Source organism: Thamnophis sirtalis, unplaced genomic scaffold (genome assembly GCF_051295495.1).
Source record: "Thamnophis sirtalis isolate CommonGarterSnake01/CBP01778 unplaced genomic scaffold, rThaSir2_p1.2 scaffold_14, whole genome shotgun sequence".
NCBI classification, from domain to species: Eukaryota; Metazoa; Chordata; class Lepidosauria; order Squamata; family Natricidae; genus Thamnophis; species Thamnophis sirtalis.
Genome location: NW_028261394.1, coordinates 9,532,492 through 9,551,425, shown reverse-complemented (window position 1 = coordinate 9,551,425; position 18,934 = coordinate 9,532,492). Strand labels below are relative to the sequence as shown.

The window sequence follows — 18,934 nt, the reverse complement described above, 5'->3', positions numbered from 1 at the left end:
GACCCAATCCTGGAGTCTGGGGAAGGCTCTGATGAGGGCTCTGCGTCGGAGGCAGAGAGGGGGGCCAGGGCCGTCTGACAGTTATCAGCTCCCTTCGGAGTCAGACATCAGTGAGGCAGAGGAACAGCTGGAGCCTGTTCCCAGTGTGCGCATGCGCAGTGCTTCCAGAAAACAAGAACAACTAAGAAAGCAAGGTCAACATATAAGTAAAGCCACACCTTGGAAGTGATTGGCCCCTCCCATAGGAAACAAAAGAGGAGCGAATGGGGAGGGGGCTTTTGCAGGAAACAATTCGTTCCTTCGGTCGTTTTCAAGAGTGGAAAGTTCTGTTTGTGACTATAAGAGACTCTATGCCAAGTTTTGCTTTGCCCTGCGTTTGGAAACTAGCTATCTGGCAGTTCTCCAAATGAGATAAGGTTCGTGTTGATCAATATTCCTCGGAAAGACCGTTTGCTAAGCCTTGCGGGATTGTGAATGAAAGGAATTCACAGTCGTGTAAATAAAAGAGGTGTTACCGGACACCCAGACTCTGCTTATTGATTTCTAAGGAAGCCTGGGTCAGTACAATCTTTCCCTCCCCTTCCAAGAAGCAGACAGCTTTTTATGAAGTGGTCTGCTCCATTTTCAATTTTGTCAATTTTAATAGATTTGTATGCCGCCCAATCCTGGAGGACTCCGGGCGGCTTACATAAAAGACAGTTTTAAAAAAGAAGATATTAAAAATTTAAAATATAAAACAGAACAAATTAAAACAAGACACAACATGCACTCGATCTTAGTGGGGCTGAAGGTCAATCAGGATCAGCAGCCCCAGGCCTGCCGGAACAGCCAGGTCTTAACAGACTTTCGGAAGGCCGAGACAGTGGGGAGGGTCCGGATTTCAGGGGGTAGATCGTTCCATAGGGCCGGGGCAGCTACAGAGAAGGCTCTCCCCCGAGGAGCCGCTAGACGACATTGTGTAGTCGACGGCACCCGGAGAAGGCCTACCCTGTGCGATCTTATTGGGCGCTGGGAGGTATGTTGCAGGAGGCGGTCACGGAGATATCCAGGTCCTAGGCCATGTAGGGCTTTAAAGGTAATAATCAGCACCTTGAAGTGTGTTCGGAGACCAATAGGGAGCCAGTGCAGCTCGCGGAGGATAGTTGTAACATGGGTGTATCTAGGTACACCCAGTATCGCTCGCGCGGCTGCATTCTGGACCAATTGTAGTCTCCGAACACTTTTCAAGGGCAGCCCCATGTACAGTACACGATATAACGACGGGGCTGAATTTGGCTCGAGTGGGACCGTACAGTGCATATTCTCAACACAGACAAATCCAGAGCTCAAACATCATCAACCCCAGTTTAAAAACAAAATAAATAAAAAAAATCACGGAGTGGATGATGGTCTCCCCAAGGAATCACGAGGAACTGGACTCCTTGAGCGAGGATCACCTACAATTTACTGCCGTCAATCATTGAGCTGCGGAGAGCTTCGAGGCTGCCTTCTCCTGCCACTTGACCTCCACTGCCTCCCGGAGCAGCCACCTACCAAAGAAGGGTCCTCTTGTCTATACAGAGTCACTGCAGGCACTGCTGGAAGGCCCAGCCAGGGTCCGAGTGTCAATGTCAGGCTGTCACATTTAGTTGCGGCCTACAAAAAAAAATAAAAAAAAGGAGGAGTTAGGGGAGCACAAATGCAGTGCTTTATTTTTTCCCCCCAACGCATCTGGAAAAAATGGAAGATGGGGCCTCTTTAATGAGATGTGGCTGAATCCAGAGAGAATGAAAAATGGATAGAATAGAATAGAATAACCGAATAATAAAAGCTCTTCTTTAATTATTCTAACTCGATAGAATGAAGATAGATGAAGAAAATAGAATAGAATAGAATAGAATAGAATAACAGAGTTGGAAGGGTCCTTGGAGGTCTTCTAGTCCAACCCCCTGCTTAGGCAGGAAACCCTACACCACTTCAGACAAATGGATATCCAACATCTTCTTAAAAACTTCCAGTGTTGGAGCATTCACAACTTCTGGAGGGAAGCAGTTAATTATTCTAACTAGACAGAATGAAGATAGATGAAGATAGAAGATAGAATGAAGAATATAGAATAGAATAGTATTCACAACTTCTGGAGGCAAGTTCTTCCACTGATTCATTGTTCTCACTGTCAGGAAATTTCTCCTTAGTTCTAAGTAGCTTCTCTCCTTGATTAGTTTCCACCCATTGTTTCTTGTTCCACACTCAGGTGCCTTGGAGAATAGTTTGACTCCCTCTTCTTTGGGGCAGCCCCTGAGATATTGGAACACTACTATCATGTCTCCCCTAGTCCTTCTTTTCATTAAACTAGACATACCCAGTTCCTGCAATCGTTCTTCGTATGTTTTAGCCCCCAGTCCCCTAATCCTCTTTGTTGCTCTTCTCTGCACTCTTTCCAGAGTCTCCACATCTTTTTAATAGTATGGTGATCAAGACTGCTATCATGTCTCGCCTAGTCCTTCTTTTCATAAGAGTAGACATGCCCAGTTCCTGCAACCGTTCCTGCAACGGGATCCAAAATAATTCCCCAGGATTTAAAAAAAGAAAAAGGAAAAGAGCAATAGGTGAAAAAATATGTTCAAAATATGGCCGCTGTGATACAATTGTATAATAATAATAATAATAATAATAATAATAATAATAATAATAATAATAATAATAATAATAATAAAACAGTCTTTGTAAATTATTTGACAGTGTTGTGGGAATTAAGTGTTGTGGGAATTTTTCATCTTAAAGTAGACAATAGTGAAAGTAAATTAAATACGTTTCCCCCCGTATGCCATCACTCTGCTAAACAACTAATTCCCAAAACACTGTCAAATTATTTACTAAGACTATATTACTGTTATTCTTCTCTTCCTTCCTAGTACCTATCGCTTCCCACTTATGATTACAACCATGTTGCTTGTATATTTACAATTCATATTGTTTTTATTTCTTTCCTGGTATGATTTGATTGCTTATTAGTAACCGATGACTATCACAGAGTGTTGTATATTTTTATTCTTGACGAATGTATTTTATTCTCCTTGTGTACACTCAGAGCTTAGGCACCAAAGACAAATTCCTTGTGTGTCCTTGGCCAAGAAAGAATTTTGTTCTATTCTAATTTATACACAGCATCTTTCCGCTTTTAGGAAGTACATAAAATATTGCTTTTGCATAAAGAGAAACACAATCAAGTAGTAAGCAAGAGCAACAGACACAACGTACCATGATGGAAGATGAGACGTAACCCAAAGCCAGAGTCGCTAGATTCACCCTGAAACAAACAAGCACCTTTGATTTTTATTTCATTTTAAACAAACAAATAAAATGAATAACAGGTAAGCCAGTTTGGCCTGGTGGTAAAAGCATCAGGCTAGAAACTGGAAGACTGGGAGTTCTAGTCCCACCTTAAGCATGAAAGCCAGCTGGGTGATTTTGGGCGAATCACCAGGAGATTGTGAGTTCTAGTCCCACCTTAGGCATGAAAGCCAGCTGGGTGACTTTGGGCCAATTGCCAGGAGACTGGGACTTCTAGTCCCGCCTTTGGCATGAAAGCCAGCTGGGTGACTTTGGGCCAATCGCCAGGAGATTGTGAGTTCTAGTCCCACCTTGGGCATGAAAGCCAACTGGGTGACTTTGGACCAATCGCCAGGAGATTGTGAGTTCTAGTCCTGCCTTAGGCATGAAATCCAGCTGGGTGACTTCGGGCCAATCGCCAGGAGACTGGGAGTTCTAGTCCCACCTTAGGCATGAAAACCAGCCAGTCTGGCCTGGTGGCAAAAGCACCAGGCTAGAAACTGGAAGACTGGGAGTTCTAGTCCCACCTTAGGCATGAAAGCCAGCTGGGTGACTTTAGACCAATCGCCAGGAGACTGGGAGTTCTAGTCCCGCCTTTGGCATGAAAGCCAGCTGGGTAGCCCAATGAGAGAAGAAGAGGTTTTAGTATTAAGATCTCTCTCCAGAACTCCGCATTTTAAGTAGGCCATTTTAAAAAATATATCTCTGTTCAGCGTAATGAAGTAGAACAAGGATGTTCTCAGCGGCCGCAATCTGTCACTATTATAAATTGCCACCGTCAGGAGTGCCTCCCTCCATAGCCTTCCCTGTCCAGCGCTCTGCTTCCTTTCGACAGCTGCCCCGATAAAAACCTTTCAAATCTGCCCGAATCAGCACTGCCTGCCTACCAACCGTGCCTCTTCGCCTTCGCTTTGATTTAACCTTTCACACGAAACAGTCTTTCTAACGGCAATGCCCCTACCCTTCGACGTGCAGCCACATGCCGTGCTGCTCGCAGAGCTCCCTCAGTCGACCCAGTTTGTCCGTGTGCCCGGCCCCCGGTGTGCCTGCACGGAGAGGAAACGACAAGGGGAGGCTAAGAAGACAGAGCTATGAAGACAGAGAGGAACATCAACAAAGCTCTTCAAACCCCCATCACTCCCGGTCAACTCTCCCTTCCCCATGGGAGTTGCTTCTGCCCCTCTTCTCTAATGGTTTCCTAGGTAGTATTTCTTCCCCTCTGTTCCTCAAGGCCATCCACTCAGTCCACCACCTAAGTTAAAGAAAGGAGCGATCTATCAGCCATACTGACTACTTCATAGTGCATACATACACAGGTTCTGACCAGTTCTGGCAGCGGAAATTTTAAGTAGTTCAGAGAACCGGTAAATACCACCTCTGGCTGGCCCCGCCCCCATGTATTCTCTGCCTCCCGAGTCCCAGCTGATCGGGAGGGAATGGGGATTTTGCAGTATCCTTTCCCTGGAGTGGGGAGGGAATGGGGATTTTGCAGTATTCTTTCCCTGGAGTGGGGAGGGAATGGGGATTTTGAAGTATCCTTTCCCTGGAGTGGGGAGGGAATGGGGATTTTGCAGTATCCTTCCCCTGGAGTGGGGAGGGAATGGGGATTTTGCAGTAACCTTCCCCTGGAGTGGGGAGGGAATGGGGATTTTGCAGGATCCTTTCCCTGGAGTGGGGAGGGAATGGGGATTTTGCAGTAACCTTCCCCTGGAGTGGGGAGGGAATGGGGATTTTGCAGGATCCTTTCCCTGGAGTGGGGAGGGAATGGGGATTTTGCAGTATCCTTCCCCTGGAGTGGGGAGGGAATGGGGATTTGCAGGATCCTTTCCCTGGAATGGGGAGGGAATGGAGATTTTGCAGTATCCTTCCCCTGAAGTGGGGAGGGAATGGGGATTTTGCAGTAATCTTCCCCTGTCACGCCCACCAAGCCACACTCACGAAGCCACGCCCACAGAATCGGTAGTAAAAAAATTTGAATCCCACCACTGACAAACATAGACTCACATCATCATCATCATCTTCTTTTAATGACCCCATAATCCCTTGTGGGGTGGAGTCTGGGCAACTGAATGGAGCTAGAGTGTTTACTGGCCGGATGCCCTTCCCTGTCGCCAATGCGGAGTTATACTCAGCAGATATATTCTCAATGTGCCCAGAGAGAGAAATATCTGCCTCTACCTAGGATCGAACTCACAGCCTCCTGATTGTGAGGCAAGAGCTCCCCCTCTAGGCCACCACACCACTCAAACACAGACTCTCACGCACACACACACACACACACACACACACACACACACACACACAAAACCTCATCACATTTTCTGATAGGTGGAAGTAGACTGCTTTCCCATACGGGCCACTCTGAAGTGTCGTCTTGCCAAAAGCCTCTTTGGACTCTGTCTTGACTTCGTTTCGTTCCTCGCTTTGCTTCCTCTACGACTCACTAACATTTGTTAAAGGTAAAGGTTCCCCTCCCACATATGTGCTACTCGTTCCCGACTCTAGGGGGGGCGGTGCTCATCTCCATTTCAAAGCGGAAGAGCCAGCGCTGTCCGAAGACCTCTCCGTGGTCATGTGGCTGGCATGACTCAATGCCGAAGGCGCATGGAACGCTGTTACCTTCCCACCAAAGGCAATTCCTGTTTTTCTACTTCAATTTTTTACGTGCTTTCGAACTGCTGGGTTGGCAGAAGCTGGGGCAAGTCAAGGGAGCTCCCTCCATTACGCGGCGCTAGGGATTCGAACTGCCAAACTGCCGACCTTTCTGACGGACAAGCTCAGCGTCCTAGCCACTGAGCCACTCTAACATTTGTTACGAGATCCCCCCCCCAAAAAACAAAACCCAGCATTGCAAGGGGGAAAAACAAACAGCTTGTTTACATTTGGTAAAAAAAGACCCACCAGCATTGGCCACCAGTAATATAGGCAGCTTTCCAGATTCAACGTCCTCCTTGATTAGTCTGTCCAGCAAAGCGACGTCCTATCGCCAAGCGAAATAAAGGGGGGGGGAGGGAATAACATGAAGAAAGCATAAATAGACAACACTGTTTTCGTTTTTAAAAAAGGGGAGAAGCAGCAGCAAACGAACCTTACCATTTGATGCTGGGAGCCAAACATTGTGTTACACGGAACTCGGCACATGCAGGAAAGAGGTAAGCCGAGCTGTCGAAAGAGAGAGAGCAACATTCAGGGTCGTCCTGGACTTACGGCCGGTTGCTTAGCAACCGCTCAAGGTTACGACAGAAGGCCCGCCAAAAGATACGGATTGCATAATAATTTTCCTTTGGGCCACGGTAAAAAAAAAAAAAACATTACGATTTACGTACAACTTTTGAGAGGACTCTTGGCAGCTGCATTCAGGATGTTTAGAATATCGCAAAGGGGTGCATTTTCGGTTTAGTCCAGCAACTTTAGACAGTCAAAGAGCCACAAAAGTCCTAACTGGAAGCCCCCCCTGTCCGTCCCCCCCAAAAAAATTCAATTCTGGAGCTTACTGGAAGTCCGGGTTTACCCACTATAGAGTCTCCTCCTAGAATGGCGTTCTTTTTCCTCTGCTGACCGGAAGTCTGGTTCCCCCACCATAGAGTCTCCTCCTAGAATGGTGTTCTTTTTCCTCTGCTGACCAGAAGTCTGGTTACCCCCACCATAGAGTCTCCTCCTAGAATGGCGTTCTTTTTCCTCTGCTGACTGGAAGTCCGGTTCCCCCCACCATAGAGTCTCCTCCTAGAATGGTGTTCTTTTTCCTCTGCTGCCTGAAAGTCCGGTCCCACCCTCCACCATAGAGTCTCCTCCTAGTGTGGTATCCTTTTTCTTCTACCTGTCCTAACCGAAAGCCCTATCAATGATGGAGCTGACTGGAAAACCCGACCCTGGCCATAGAGTCTCCTCCTAGTGCGCCGTGCTCCCTCTCCCCCCCCCTCAAAAAAATGGAAGCTCCTCTCAAAATTGTGGCGGCCACCAGCAACAGGGAGCCGCAGCAGAGGGGTGAAAGAGCCACATGCGGCTCCAGAGCTGCAGGTTACTGACCCCTGCCATAGAGTCTCCTCCTGGCGCGCCCTGCCTCCTCCTCTCCCCACAAACTGGAAGCTCCTCTCAAAATTGTGGTGCTGACTGGTGACAGGGAGCCGCAGCAGAATGAAAGTGTCACATGCGGCTCCAGAGCCACAGGTTGCTGACTCTGGTTTAGTTTGAATTCTTTGCAATGAGCAATGCGTATGAAGGGCGTCATCTCATGGTCAGCAAGGACACTGACCATTTCCAACTCTTTGCTTGTAGCCTACCATGATTTTAAACTAAAACACATCACTCATAAGACGATCGCAGGCACAACTGATTAAGAGAGCGAGTTTGCGCTAGTGCTTAAGGGACCAGGCTAGAAAGCAAGACACCGTGAGTTCTAGTCCGGCCTTGGCCATGGATGTCAACTGGGTGACTTTGAGCCAACCACCAAGAGATGACGAGTTCTAATTCTGCCTTTGCCATGAAAGCCAGCTGGGTGACTTTGGACCACTTGCCAGGGGACTGGGAGTTATAGTTTTGCCATAGGCATGAAAGCCAGCTGGGTGATTTTGGGCTAATGACCAGGAGATTGTGAGTTCTAGTCCCACCTTAGCCATGAAAGTCAACTGGGTGGCTTTCGACCAATCACTAGGAGACTATGAGTACTAGTCCCGCTTTAGCCATGAAAGCCATCTAGGTGACCTTGGACCAGTCATTCTCTCTCAGCCCAACTTATTTCACAGGGTTGTTGTAGGGAAAATAGGAGGAAGGAGAAGTATTAGATAATAATAGCGGACTATAAACCAACCAACCAACCAATCAAATTAACCGATGGCGGCAAAGGAAGAGGTAAGGATGATTTGCAGGCAAAAAAATCTGCACCCATTTTGTTGTGGCCCAGCAGGAGCCGTTGGAGCTGCCACCAGACTCCGACAGCGAGAGGCCCTATGAGTCGGCTCTGGAGGATGTGGAGGACCCCGGACAGGGTTCCGACTGTGAGCAGGGTGCAGAGAGCCTGGTTGGCCACCAGGAGGCGCCTGAGCCTTGGACCAGTGGGGAGGAGACAAGGGAGAGTGAGCCGGATGCCAGGAGTAAGTTGTTCCTGGATGCACGGCACCAAAGAGCTAATAGGCGTCAGGAACAGTTGCACAAGTACAGGAAGTAATTGCACTCAGCTGGTGGTCATTAGGCTCCTCTCCAGACTATAAAAAGGACTGCTTGTGCACACGCCCCTCTTGCAGAAGTCAACGCAGGAATTAATGTTGGAGAACATTATTGTGAGCTTGGTAGGCTGGATTGCTGCCAAGCCTTATCTGTGCTGGATTGCTGCCCAAGCTTGTCTGTGCCTGTTTGCTACCAAGGACCTGTCTGTCTGTTAATTAAATTCCGTAACTTATCTTTGGCTCAGAGTGTGTGTTGGTGTGGGACGAGGGGGGGTCAGAACACATTTCAACTTACCTGACTACAGAGGAATTGTCCCAAGCCGGTTCTTGCTGCAGCACTGATGTACACCATTGGCTGCTTGTTATATAAGGCATTAAAGCCTTCAGTGGCGTAATCTTCATAGCGGGAGTGAATCACCAACTTGCAGACTTTCAAAAGCCCTTCGCGATCATCTTCATGGTAATAGGCTGACCCATTTTCAAACCTGTGCAGGAACAACCATGCATTAAAGGCGGGCATCCTGGAAAGGGCGCCAGCTCACCTCCTTCACGTTAAGTCCGCGATGGTATAACCTATGGCACACACGCTCCCGTTTCGGCACTCAGTGCCAAAAAGGTTCACCAACACTGTGTTAAGCCCAAGCAAATTATTCCCAGCGATCCTTCTGAAAAATCTTGGCGGAGGAAAATGCCATGTTAAGCTTGTAAATTAACATGGCAAAATGACACAGGAAAAGGGGCTTTAAAAGTGCAGGAAGCTGCAATTTGTTGCTGTGTTTTGTGAAATTCTTGGACATGGTGCCAAGTGCCCCGATGACAATGGGTATCACGGTTATATATTTAAGCCATACATGTAACAGTGATACCCATTGTCATCGGGGCACTTGGCACCATGTCCAAGAATTTTACAAGATACATCAACAAATTGCAGCTTCCTGCAATAACACCAGCGGAACTGCAAAAAAAACTGTGCTACTCGGAACATCTTATATTTTAAGAAGGTCCTTGGTTGATACCTAGGATGCTGGCAGCAACCCGTATCAACCATTAGCACCAGTCAATGGTATTTGTGATGCATTTTTGAATGTTCAGTTGACTTGAGTTTCATGTTTAATGAATAAAGTATATAATAACGACGATGATGATGATAAATATAATAATAATTTAAAGAAGGTACTTGGTTGATACCTAGAATGCTGGAAGCAATCCCTATCAACCCTTAACACCAGTCAATGGTATTCGTAATGCATTTTTGAATGTTCAGTTGACTGCGTTTCATGTTTAATGAATAAAGTATATAATGATGATGATGATGATGATAATAATAATTTAAAGAAGGTACTTGGTTGATACCTAGAATGCTGGAAGCAATCCCTATCAACCCTTAGCACCAGTCAATGGTATTCGTAATGCATTTTTGAATGTTCAGTTGACTGAGTTTCATGTTTAATGACTAAAAGAAATAATAATAATAATGCTGACAGTAAAAATAGCCCTATGTTTTCCTAATTAGTTTCTGGACGTTTAGATTGAATGGGATTTTCTTTCACGATAAAGGGTGCACTCCAAAGTATTAGCAACACAAGGGCACCTGAAGAGCCGGCACAGCCACAGAGTTGTGTCCGAAAGGATTTTGGTCGTCAGTTTTCTCAGCCTGTCTCTGTCCAGGACGGAAATATAAGCTGCCAAGCTGTGGCCTAAGAGAGCCATGTGTCCTTGTTCCCCAACATTCTGTAGCCTGCAAACCAGGGAGGGAGGGAGGGAGGGAAGGAGAGAGGGAGAGAGGGAGAGAGAGAGATAGAGAAGGAAGAGAACATGAGAACAAATCACTCTTTCATTTGTAGGCTGAAAAAAGCCTTTCCTAATATATCAAAAAATGATCAAGGGGGCATTTTACTGGATGCATTTATATTTCAGCGGTATTTATTTTCGGTTGGAAAGAGCTATTAGACAGCTGCTCGAGCTGGCGTTGGCTTCGGACAAAGTTAAAATCCAAATCCGCCGTATGTTGGATTTGAACTTGATTCTGAGCCATTTATTGCAGGTGTGTCAAACCCAAGGCCCGTGGGCTGGATACGGACCGCAGGGTGCTTAGATCTAGCCCACGGGGCCTCCCTGGAAACAGCAAAGGCACACAGTGCTTTTGCCAGAGAAAATGGAGCTCAGGAGGGCTCTCCCGAGCTCTGTTTTCATCCTGCCGTCAGGCCTGCAATTATATTCCTTTTAGAATTTTGGCCTGCTACACTTTCTCTTATTTCATTATGCTGTTTCATTAGTATAGTTGATGGGAGGGGGGAATAGACAGGAGTAGGATTGTGGAATGTATTGTTATCATTCTTTTCTAGAAGACCATGGTCATCTTTTGTTTTCGCACTTTTACACCTGACTGGAAGCAGCTGGGTGGAGGCACCAGCGTGGAAGAAAAAGATTGGACCATGTGATGGATTGTAGGTGTGGGGACAAGATCATGAACTTTTAACTGCGTGGGATTCTGATGTAATTTCCAGAATTGGGATTAACACAGATGTGCTGAGATGTCTGCTTTATTAAATTGGAACTTTAAGAATCGTTTTGCCTTGCACTCTGATTTAATTCTACATGATACTTGGAATGCTGACACCTGCAGTCCTCTGTCAGTGAAAATGGAGCTTGGGGGGGAGGACGCTCTGATAGCAGAGGGTTGCAGGATGCCGTCCCGACCGAAAACGGAGCTCGGGACCCATTTTTGTTGACAGAGCACTCAGTACACCACAGGCGGCCCTGCCAGGAGTGACGTCAAGCTGGCCACGCCCGTCCTGGCCTCCCAGTCAAACATAACCCTGATGCAGCCCTCAATGAAATTGAGTTTGACAGCCCTGCATTATTGGCTTGAAGGTTTCTGTTGTGGCCCGCCAGCAGACAGCAGAACTGGCAGCAGAGTCAGACAGTGAGGAGGTTGGGAAGGAACACGGGCCAGTCCTGGAGGTTGGGGAAGGCTCGAGTGAGGGCTCTGCATCGGAGGCAGAGATGGGGCTGAGGCTGTCTGGCAGTGATCAGGTGCCTATGGAGCTAGATAGCAGCGAGGCAGAGGAACAGCTGGAGCCTGTTCCCCGTGCGCAGAGCTGCCAGAAGAAAAGAACAGCTAAGAAATCAGGGTAGACTTGAGAGTAAAGCCACAGGTGGACGGTGACTGGCCCCTCTCATAGGAAATAAAAGAGGAAGGGCATTTGCAGGAGACAATGCATTCGTTAATTCGTTCATTTCAGGAGTGTGAAGATCTGTTCGTGAATCTCAGAGACTCTGTGCCCAGTCTTTCCTTGCACAGCACCTCATTTGGACAATATTTACATGGCAGCTTTCCAAGCTAGATAAAGTCTGTGGTCATAAATTCACCTTTGAAAGACTGTTTGCCAGGCTGAATGTGAAGGAGAGGAATGTGAAGGAGAGGAATTCACATTCGTTTAATAAAAGGGGGTTTGTCAGGACCAGGAATCTGCTTCGTGCTTTTTGGGGAAGCCTAGCTCAGAACAGTTTCTTTCCTCTGGTGGCTTCTGGAGGTCTTTTCTTTTCAAGAGAACACTTGGTTGGAGACTTCAGTTCCTCTGCCACCTGCAAACTTCAACTTCAAACTTCCATTATTTTCTGGCTAGTTTTTCACTTCCTTAAATTGCTCCCTTAATTGTTTTATTTTTTTTAAAATATTTGCAGAGGTAACCAACATTGCCTACCACTAATATTTTTTTTTCCTGAGAAGCAGGAAATCAAACCTGTAGATCAAGAAAGCATGGACTTGGACTACCAATTTGTCATCACTTTAATCTTCTGAAAGATGCTGGAGTCCATCCCACACACCCAAGACATGTTTCCTTAGGCGTCCTTAGATTTTGCTTTGAGCATGCTTTTTAAAGGAATATTTTTAAAAAAGAACAAGACATTAGGTATATTATGTGTTTAGAGAGAGAATCTTAAAGACGACGACTTTGGATCCTAAAAAAGCATGAGCAAAACTCATCCTTCTGTAAGAGAAGAACTAGTACAGCCTGGGAGGTGGCGTCAAGAAGGTACTTAGCCTAGAATCGTTAGGTGTTCACAAATGCTATAAGTCAAATCCCTCTTGAATTCACTTGACTCTTCTCTAGCAGCAATTTAGTGCTGACCCCTAATTGACTAGACTGTGTTTAGATTTGAGCAATATATCTTAAGTAGAACTTAATGTGTGGTCCCTGTTCTTTGTGCCTGACATCTCCAGCCCTTTCCACAACCTTGACAGATCTCTATTATTAAACAAAGAGTTACCGATAAGATTGTAGTGACTCTTCCTCTTCGTCTCCGTGCATTAATGTCTGAACCAGCTGCAGAATGCTCACCATGTCCTGTCCACTGGAGGAAGGGAGAGAAACACAAATCCGTCTTGGTCACGAGGTGACTTGAAAGTGGGCACGCTTAATACAGGTACCGTATTTTTCAGATTATAAGACGCTCCAAAGTATAAGCCACACCCAGGGATGGGTTGCTGCTGGCGTTATTGCCGGTTCGGCGTGCAAAAGAACAATGAAGATTGTTCTGCGCATGCACAGAACCAAAAATCAAGATAGCACTGCTGCCAATAGAACCGGTTCGGGGGCGTGGCAGGCCGAGTTACTACCTACTCGGCCGAACTGGGCCGAACCAGTAGGAAGCCACTTCTGGACGCACCTAGCTTTTGGGGAGGAAAACAAGGGGGGGAAATCTGCCTCTGCTTCCCAGCAATTTGCCTCCTTGCAGCAAACAGCAGTTTCAGTACATCCTGATTAGCACAAGAAAAAAATATCTGCCTCTGCCCCCCAGCTATTTGCCTCCTTGCAGCAAACAGCTTATTTCAGTTTTTCAGCACAGTCTGATTAGCACAAGCAGCTGATTGTTGGTTGGATCGGCCTCCCAACGATCAGCTGTTTCAGGCTGCAGGGATTGCCATTGCCTATTCTCTTTCCCAGTCTCCAATTCCTCAAAATCAAAATACCAAAGTTATTAGTGGGGGGGGGGGAACCCATATAAACAGAGCGGAAAAACTCTTAATTCTGGATCATTTACCTGCCTTGAAGTGGCCCAGGAATATCCTTTCTTGTGTAGTTCTTCTCATTTTCTTCTTCAACTTTCCTAATTTTAACACAAAGCAGCAGGAATTGGTGACAGGTTGGGATATATATATATATATATATATATATATATATATATATATATATATATATATATATATTGTGCGATAAATAAATAAAGGGAGATTAGTATAGATCTATTTCAAGCTATTTAGCTTTCATCAGCTAGCCATACCCTTACTGGGATTTGAACCTGGGCTATATTACATACTAGGCAGACATCTTAGCCATTAGGCCACAGGCTCTTATCCGTTATCAGCGAAGCCAGGGTGAAAGGTATCTATATAGATTTTACAACCGGGGGTTGTAAAAAAATCTTATATATATATATAGCTGATGAGAGCTAAATAGCTTGAAATAGATCTATACTAGTCTCCCTTTATTTATTTATCAGCATAAATATAACAAATGTAACAAAAAGGCAACAGTAAAAAATATTGGGTTTCTGTCTGGATGGTCTCTTGTGACGAGCCGAAGACAGAGAGTGGAAGTGTGACCTTCCTCCCATATTTGGGCATACCAGGGGTTGTGACTTTAAATCTATCTATCTATCTATCTATCTATCTATCTATCTATCTATCTATCTATCTATCTATCTATCTATCTATCATCTATCTATCTATCTATCTATCTATCTATACACACACACATACATACATACATATGCATATACATATACATATACATACATACATACATACATACATACATACATACATATTAGATTTGATAACGGATAAGAGCCTGTGGCCTAATGGCTAAGATTTCTGCCTAGTATGTAATATAGCCCAGGTTCAAATCCCAGCAAGGGTATGGCTAGCTGATGAGAGCTAAATAGCTTGAAATAGATCTATACTAGTCTCCCTTTATTTATTTATCAGCACAAACACACACACACACACACACACACACACACACACACACACACACACACACACACACACACACATACATATATATATATATATATATATATATATATATATATATATTTCCTGCTACAGCTGGATTAGCTACATGGCTGGCAGAGGGCTGAACCCGATCCCTTTTTAATGAAATGACAGGTTAAAAAAAATTCCAAGCCAAAGCAACATTTGTCAGGCAGTGTTATTTATTTATTTGCCCCATTGTGTTCTGCCCTAATCAAAGGATGACTCATCTGTTCTTATCAACAGCCTGTCCACTCACAACAGGAAATGGCATCCTGACCTCGGCGTAACTTTTGTGCTTTCTTTCAAAACCAGCTTTGCATAATTGTCGCAGGAAGATGTCAAACCCAAATTATCCTTTTCTTCTCTCTCTCTCTCTCCCAACAATAGGACAAGAAAAATCTGTATATGAATAAGGAACTATCTATCATACGCCACCAGCTGTTTATAGTTTATATTTTAACGTGACTGCTTAGCTGCAGTGACGTAACTTGGGCTGACGTCATTAATCTCATTTGCTGGGTGCGAAGACGCGTTGCAGCGTCTATCACTAACAGAAGTTAGATTCACACACCATGCTAGAATAAATTCTAGGCGGGCTGGTATATTGTGGGACATCCATCCTTAGCCACTCAAAATTGCTTCAGTAGATTTTTTTAAATTTTTTAAGAAAAGTTTTTTTAAATTTTTGTTTCTCATACATTCACAAATATACATTTCTCATAAATACCAATAGTATTATATATTATCCTTTCACATTGATGCTTCCATTCTTTCCCTAAAGATATATTATTATATTCGAGCTGGTTTTCCTGCCATCCTGTGCATCTGTCTTTTATTACAACAACCTTACTTCTTCGTCCCCCTCTCTTTCTCCTACCCTCACTTCTTCTCTACTTTCTTCTTTCCTCTTCTCCTTTATCTTTTCTTTTTCTCCTTCCTCTCCCCTACTCTCTCCTCTCTCCCACTCTTACTACCCCTTCCACTCCTTTACCCTTTCTTCTTTCCCTCTCCTTTCCTCCTGAGATCCGGACCCTCCCTACTCTCTCGGCCTTCCGAAAGTCTGTTAAGACCTGGCTGTTCTGGCAGGCCTTAGGCTGCTGATCTCTGATTGAGCTTCAGCCCCATTAACATCGAGTGTATGTTGTGTTCTTTTTTAATTTGCTGCTTTGTATTTTAACTTTTTTTTGTATTTGTTTTTAAACTGTTTGTATGCCGCCCGGAGTCCTCCGGGATTGGGCGGCATACAAATCTATTAAAACTAAACTAAACTAAACTAAACTAAACTAAACTAAACTAAACTAAACTAAACTAAACTAAACTAAACTAAACTCCTCTCCTCCCTGCTGTCCTCCTCTCTCCCTTCCCTCTTTCTGCTGTGTTGTGTTTTCATGTTTTCTTTACTCCGATGTGTTTTCGGGATGGCGTTTGAGCAAACCCAGATCTGCATTTACATATCACTCTTAAGTTCCCTTTACATTATAGTGATTCCACATATAAGATCTTTTAAACATATATTTGTGTATTAATACCATTCAATTTTCTCCCTCTTTCTCCCTCCTTCCTTTAACAGTGTGTCGTCGGGATTATTTAATCTACATTCTTTTATTCATATTCCTTTTCTGACCATTCGTAAAACCGCCCCCAAGTCTTGAAGTGCACCGATTCCTCCTTATCTTTTATTCTGGGTTAACCGATTCATTTCTGCACAGTTTAAACATTTTCTTTATTATCACCCTTTCTGAAGGGATTTTATCTGCTTTCCAGTTTTGTGCAAATGCAATTCTAGCCGTTGTTATAACATGTATAATCAAATATGCATCTTCTTTACTATATTTCTCTGAAAGGATAACCAATAAAAATATCTCTGATCTCAGCTCTATACTGCTTCAATAGTGAAGTGGGCAGCATATAATTTGGACGGATGGATGGATGGATGGATGGATGGATGGATGTTTAATATTACAATACAATAGCAGAGTTGGAAAGGACCTTGGAGGTCTTCTAGTCCAACCCCCTGCCTAGGCAAGAAACCCTATACCGTTTCAGACAAATGGCTATCCAACATCTTATTAAAGACTTCCAGTGTTGGGGCATTCACAACTTCTGGAGGCAAGTTGTTCCACTGATTAATTGTTCTAACTGTCAGGAAATTTCTCCTTAGTTCTAAGTTGCTTCTCTCCTTGATTAGTTTCCACCCATTGCTTCTTGTTCTACCTTCAGGTGCTTTGGAGAATAGCTTGACTCCCTCTTCTTTGGGGCAGCCCCTGAGATATTGGAAGACCGCTATCATGTTTCCCGTAGTCCTTCTTTTAATTAAACTAGACACACCTAGTTCCTGCAACCGTTCTTCATATGCTTTAGTCTCCATTACATTTAGCTTCGGCTCAGAATTAGAACAACAGAGGTTTTAGCTAGTCCTCTCTGCATGCTCCCCCTTCATAGATTACTCCCTTGTGGTGGCAAAGGGCTTGTGTAGCTCAATGAAGCTATTGAAATTCTGCCAATTCAAAGACGATTAAATACCTCTGATTGTCTTCAAGCAGCTTCATGGCCTCGTTGAGATTCTTTCCCATTTCTGCTAAGGTAGGGTCAACCATCTGTTATTTAGAAAGAAAAATGAAAAAAAATAAGAAACCAAAGTCAATTATATTGTAAAGTTCTAATTCTTCTCACGGCCCCAAACTTCATAAATCATAGAAAGAAGCTATGATAGCATCTCTTGAGCCATTTCTGGATGTGTGCCCACCTGGAGTGGATGTTACAATCCGCTGTAGGCATATTGGTAACAATGACAGCGATAGCGATAGCCCTTAAAACTTATATATGCCTTCATATTGCTTTTACAGCCCTCTGACAGCGGTTTAAAGAGTCAGCCTCTTGCCCCCAACAATTTGGGCCCTCATTTGACCCACCTCGGAAGGATGGAAGGCTGAGTCAACCTTTAGTCGGTCAGGATCGAACTGCTGGCAGTTGGCAGGGTTAGCCTGCAATACTGCAATCTAACCACTGCACACCAGGAAGGGAGGGAGGGAAGGAAGGAAGGAAGGAAGGAAGGGCAATAGCATTTAGAAGGAAGGAAGGGAGGGAAGGAGGGAGGGAAGGAAGGAGGAAGGAAGGAAGGGCAATAGCATTTAGAAGGAAGGAAGGGAGGGAAGGAGGGAGGAAAGGAGGAAGGAGGGAAGAAGGAAGGGCAATAGCATTTAGAACAGTGATGGGCAACCTTTTTGGCGTGGTGTGTCAAAAATCGGCAAAAAATCGAGCATAACTCGTGTTGTGTGTCACTTCGACAAAAACATAATTTTGCGCAATTTATAGTTTAAACTACAAAAATGTATAATTGCAATATATAATTGTATTTAATAAACCAAAAACAAATTATTTAACATACCTGCTTAGTAACTTTATAGATATATAAATTATAGATAGCCAATTAGGGGTTAACTAGCCTAACAAGCTAACACAACCTCCCCCTCACTAATCTCAGTTATTGTGGGCAATTACAAGTCCATGGCACCCCAATAGTTGCTGCTAATGGCGCTCACAGTTCCCGTTGGCACTCCGCTGTTCCCTGCTGTGGTGCAGTCGTAACCGACAGTCCCAGGAGTAGACTCTCTGTGCCGGCCTGACTGGAGAGAGGCGCGCACTGTTCCCGCGCTCCTCTCCTGCGGGTCCTCCCTCACCGTGCTGATGACGTGTGTGCGCACGGCACGCACGCCTTACCAGCAGCCCCTGCGCTCAGAAAGGGGCGGCGGCGATACAGTAAGTGAGTGTGGGCGGGGGAGATCACACGTCCCGCCCCCCCCCCGTTCCTCCAGCACAGATTCTTTCACCCTCGGCGGCCGTGCAGGAGCCGAGGATGAATCGCATGAAATCCTGTGCGTGTCACCCCAAATGGCTACGCGTGTCAGCACTGACACGCGTGTCATAGGTTCGCCATCACTGATTTAGAAGGAAGGAAGGAAGGGAGGGAGAGAGGGAAGGAGGGAGGGAGGCAGGGACGAAGGAAGGAAGGAAGGAAGGAAGGAAGGAAGGAAGGAAGGAAGGAAGGAAGGAAGGGCAATAGTACTTAGACTTATATATTGCTTCATAGTGTTTTACAGCCCTCTTTAAGTGGTTTACAGAGTTAGCCTATCGCTCCCAACAATCTGGGCCCTCATTTTCCAAACTAAGAAGGATGGAAGGCTGACTCAATGGCAACAGCACTTATATACAGCTTTGTAATGCTTTTACAGTTCTCTATAAATGATTTACAGAGTCAGTCTATGCCCCCCCGCCAAAAAAAAACAATCTAGGTCCTCATTTTCTGATCTCGGAAGAATGGGAGGCTGAGTCAACCTTGAGCCAGTCAGGATCGAACTGCTGGCAGTCGGCAGAGTTAGCCTGCAATACTGCATCCTAACCACTGCGCCATCAC

The 18,934-nt window shown here is 45.1% G+C and overlaps 1 protein-coding gene across 1 annotated transcript in view; it reads right to left on the bottom strand.

Annotated features, from left to right (window-relative positions):
• Positions 1-18,934, bottom strand: part of PDXDC1 (pyridoxal dependent decarboxylase domain containing 1) — a 45,674-nt gene that overhangs the window by 14,281 nt on the left and 12,459 nt on the right. Inside the window, exons 2-11 of the mRNA XM_087729397.1 lie at positions 17,044-17,117; positions 13,524-13,589; positions 12,750-12,833; positions 10,066-10,212; positions 8,770-8,959; positions 6,406-6,474; positions 6,214-6,292; positions 4,274-4,358; positions 3,241-3,289; positions 1,534-1,635 (exon numbers count right to left, since the gene is read on the bottom strand). Coding sequence (XP_087585523.1) covers positions 1,534-1,635; positions 3,241-3,289; positions 4,274-4,358; positions 6,214-6,292; positions 6,406-6,474; positions 8,770-8,959; positions 10,066-10,212; positions 12,750-12,833; positions 13,524-13,589; positions 17,044-17,117 — 945 coding nt within the window. The remainder of the gene's footprint in view (positions 1-1,533; positions 1,636-3,240; positions 3,290-4,273; positions 4,359-6,213; positions 6,293-6,405; positions 6,475-8,769; positions 8,960-10,065; positions 10,213-12,749; positions 12,834-13,523; positions 13,590-17,043; positions 17,118-18,934) is intronic.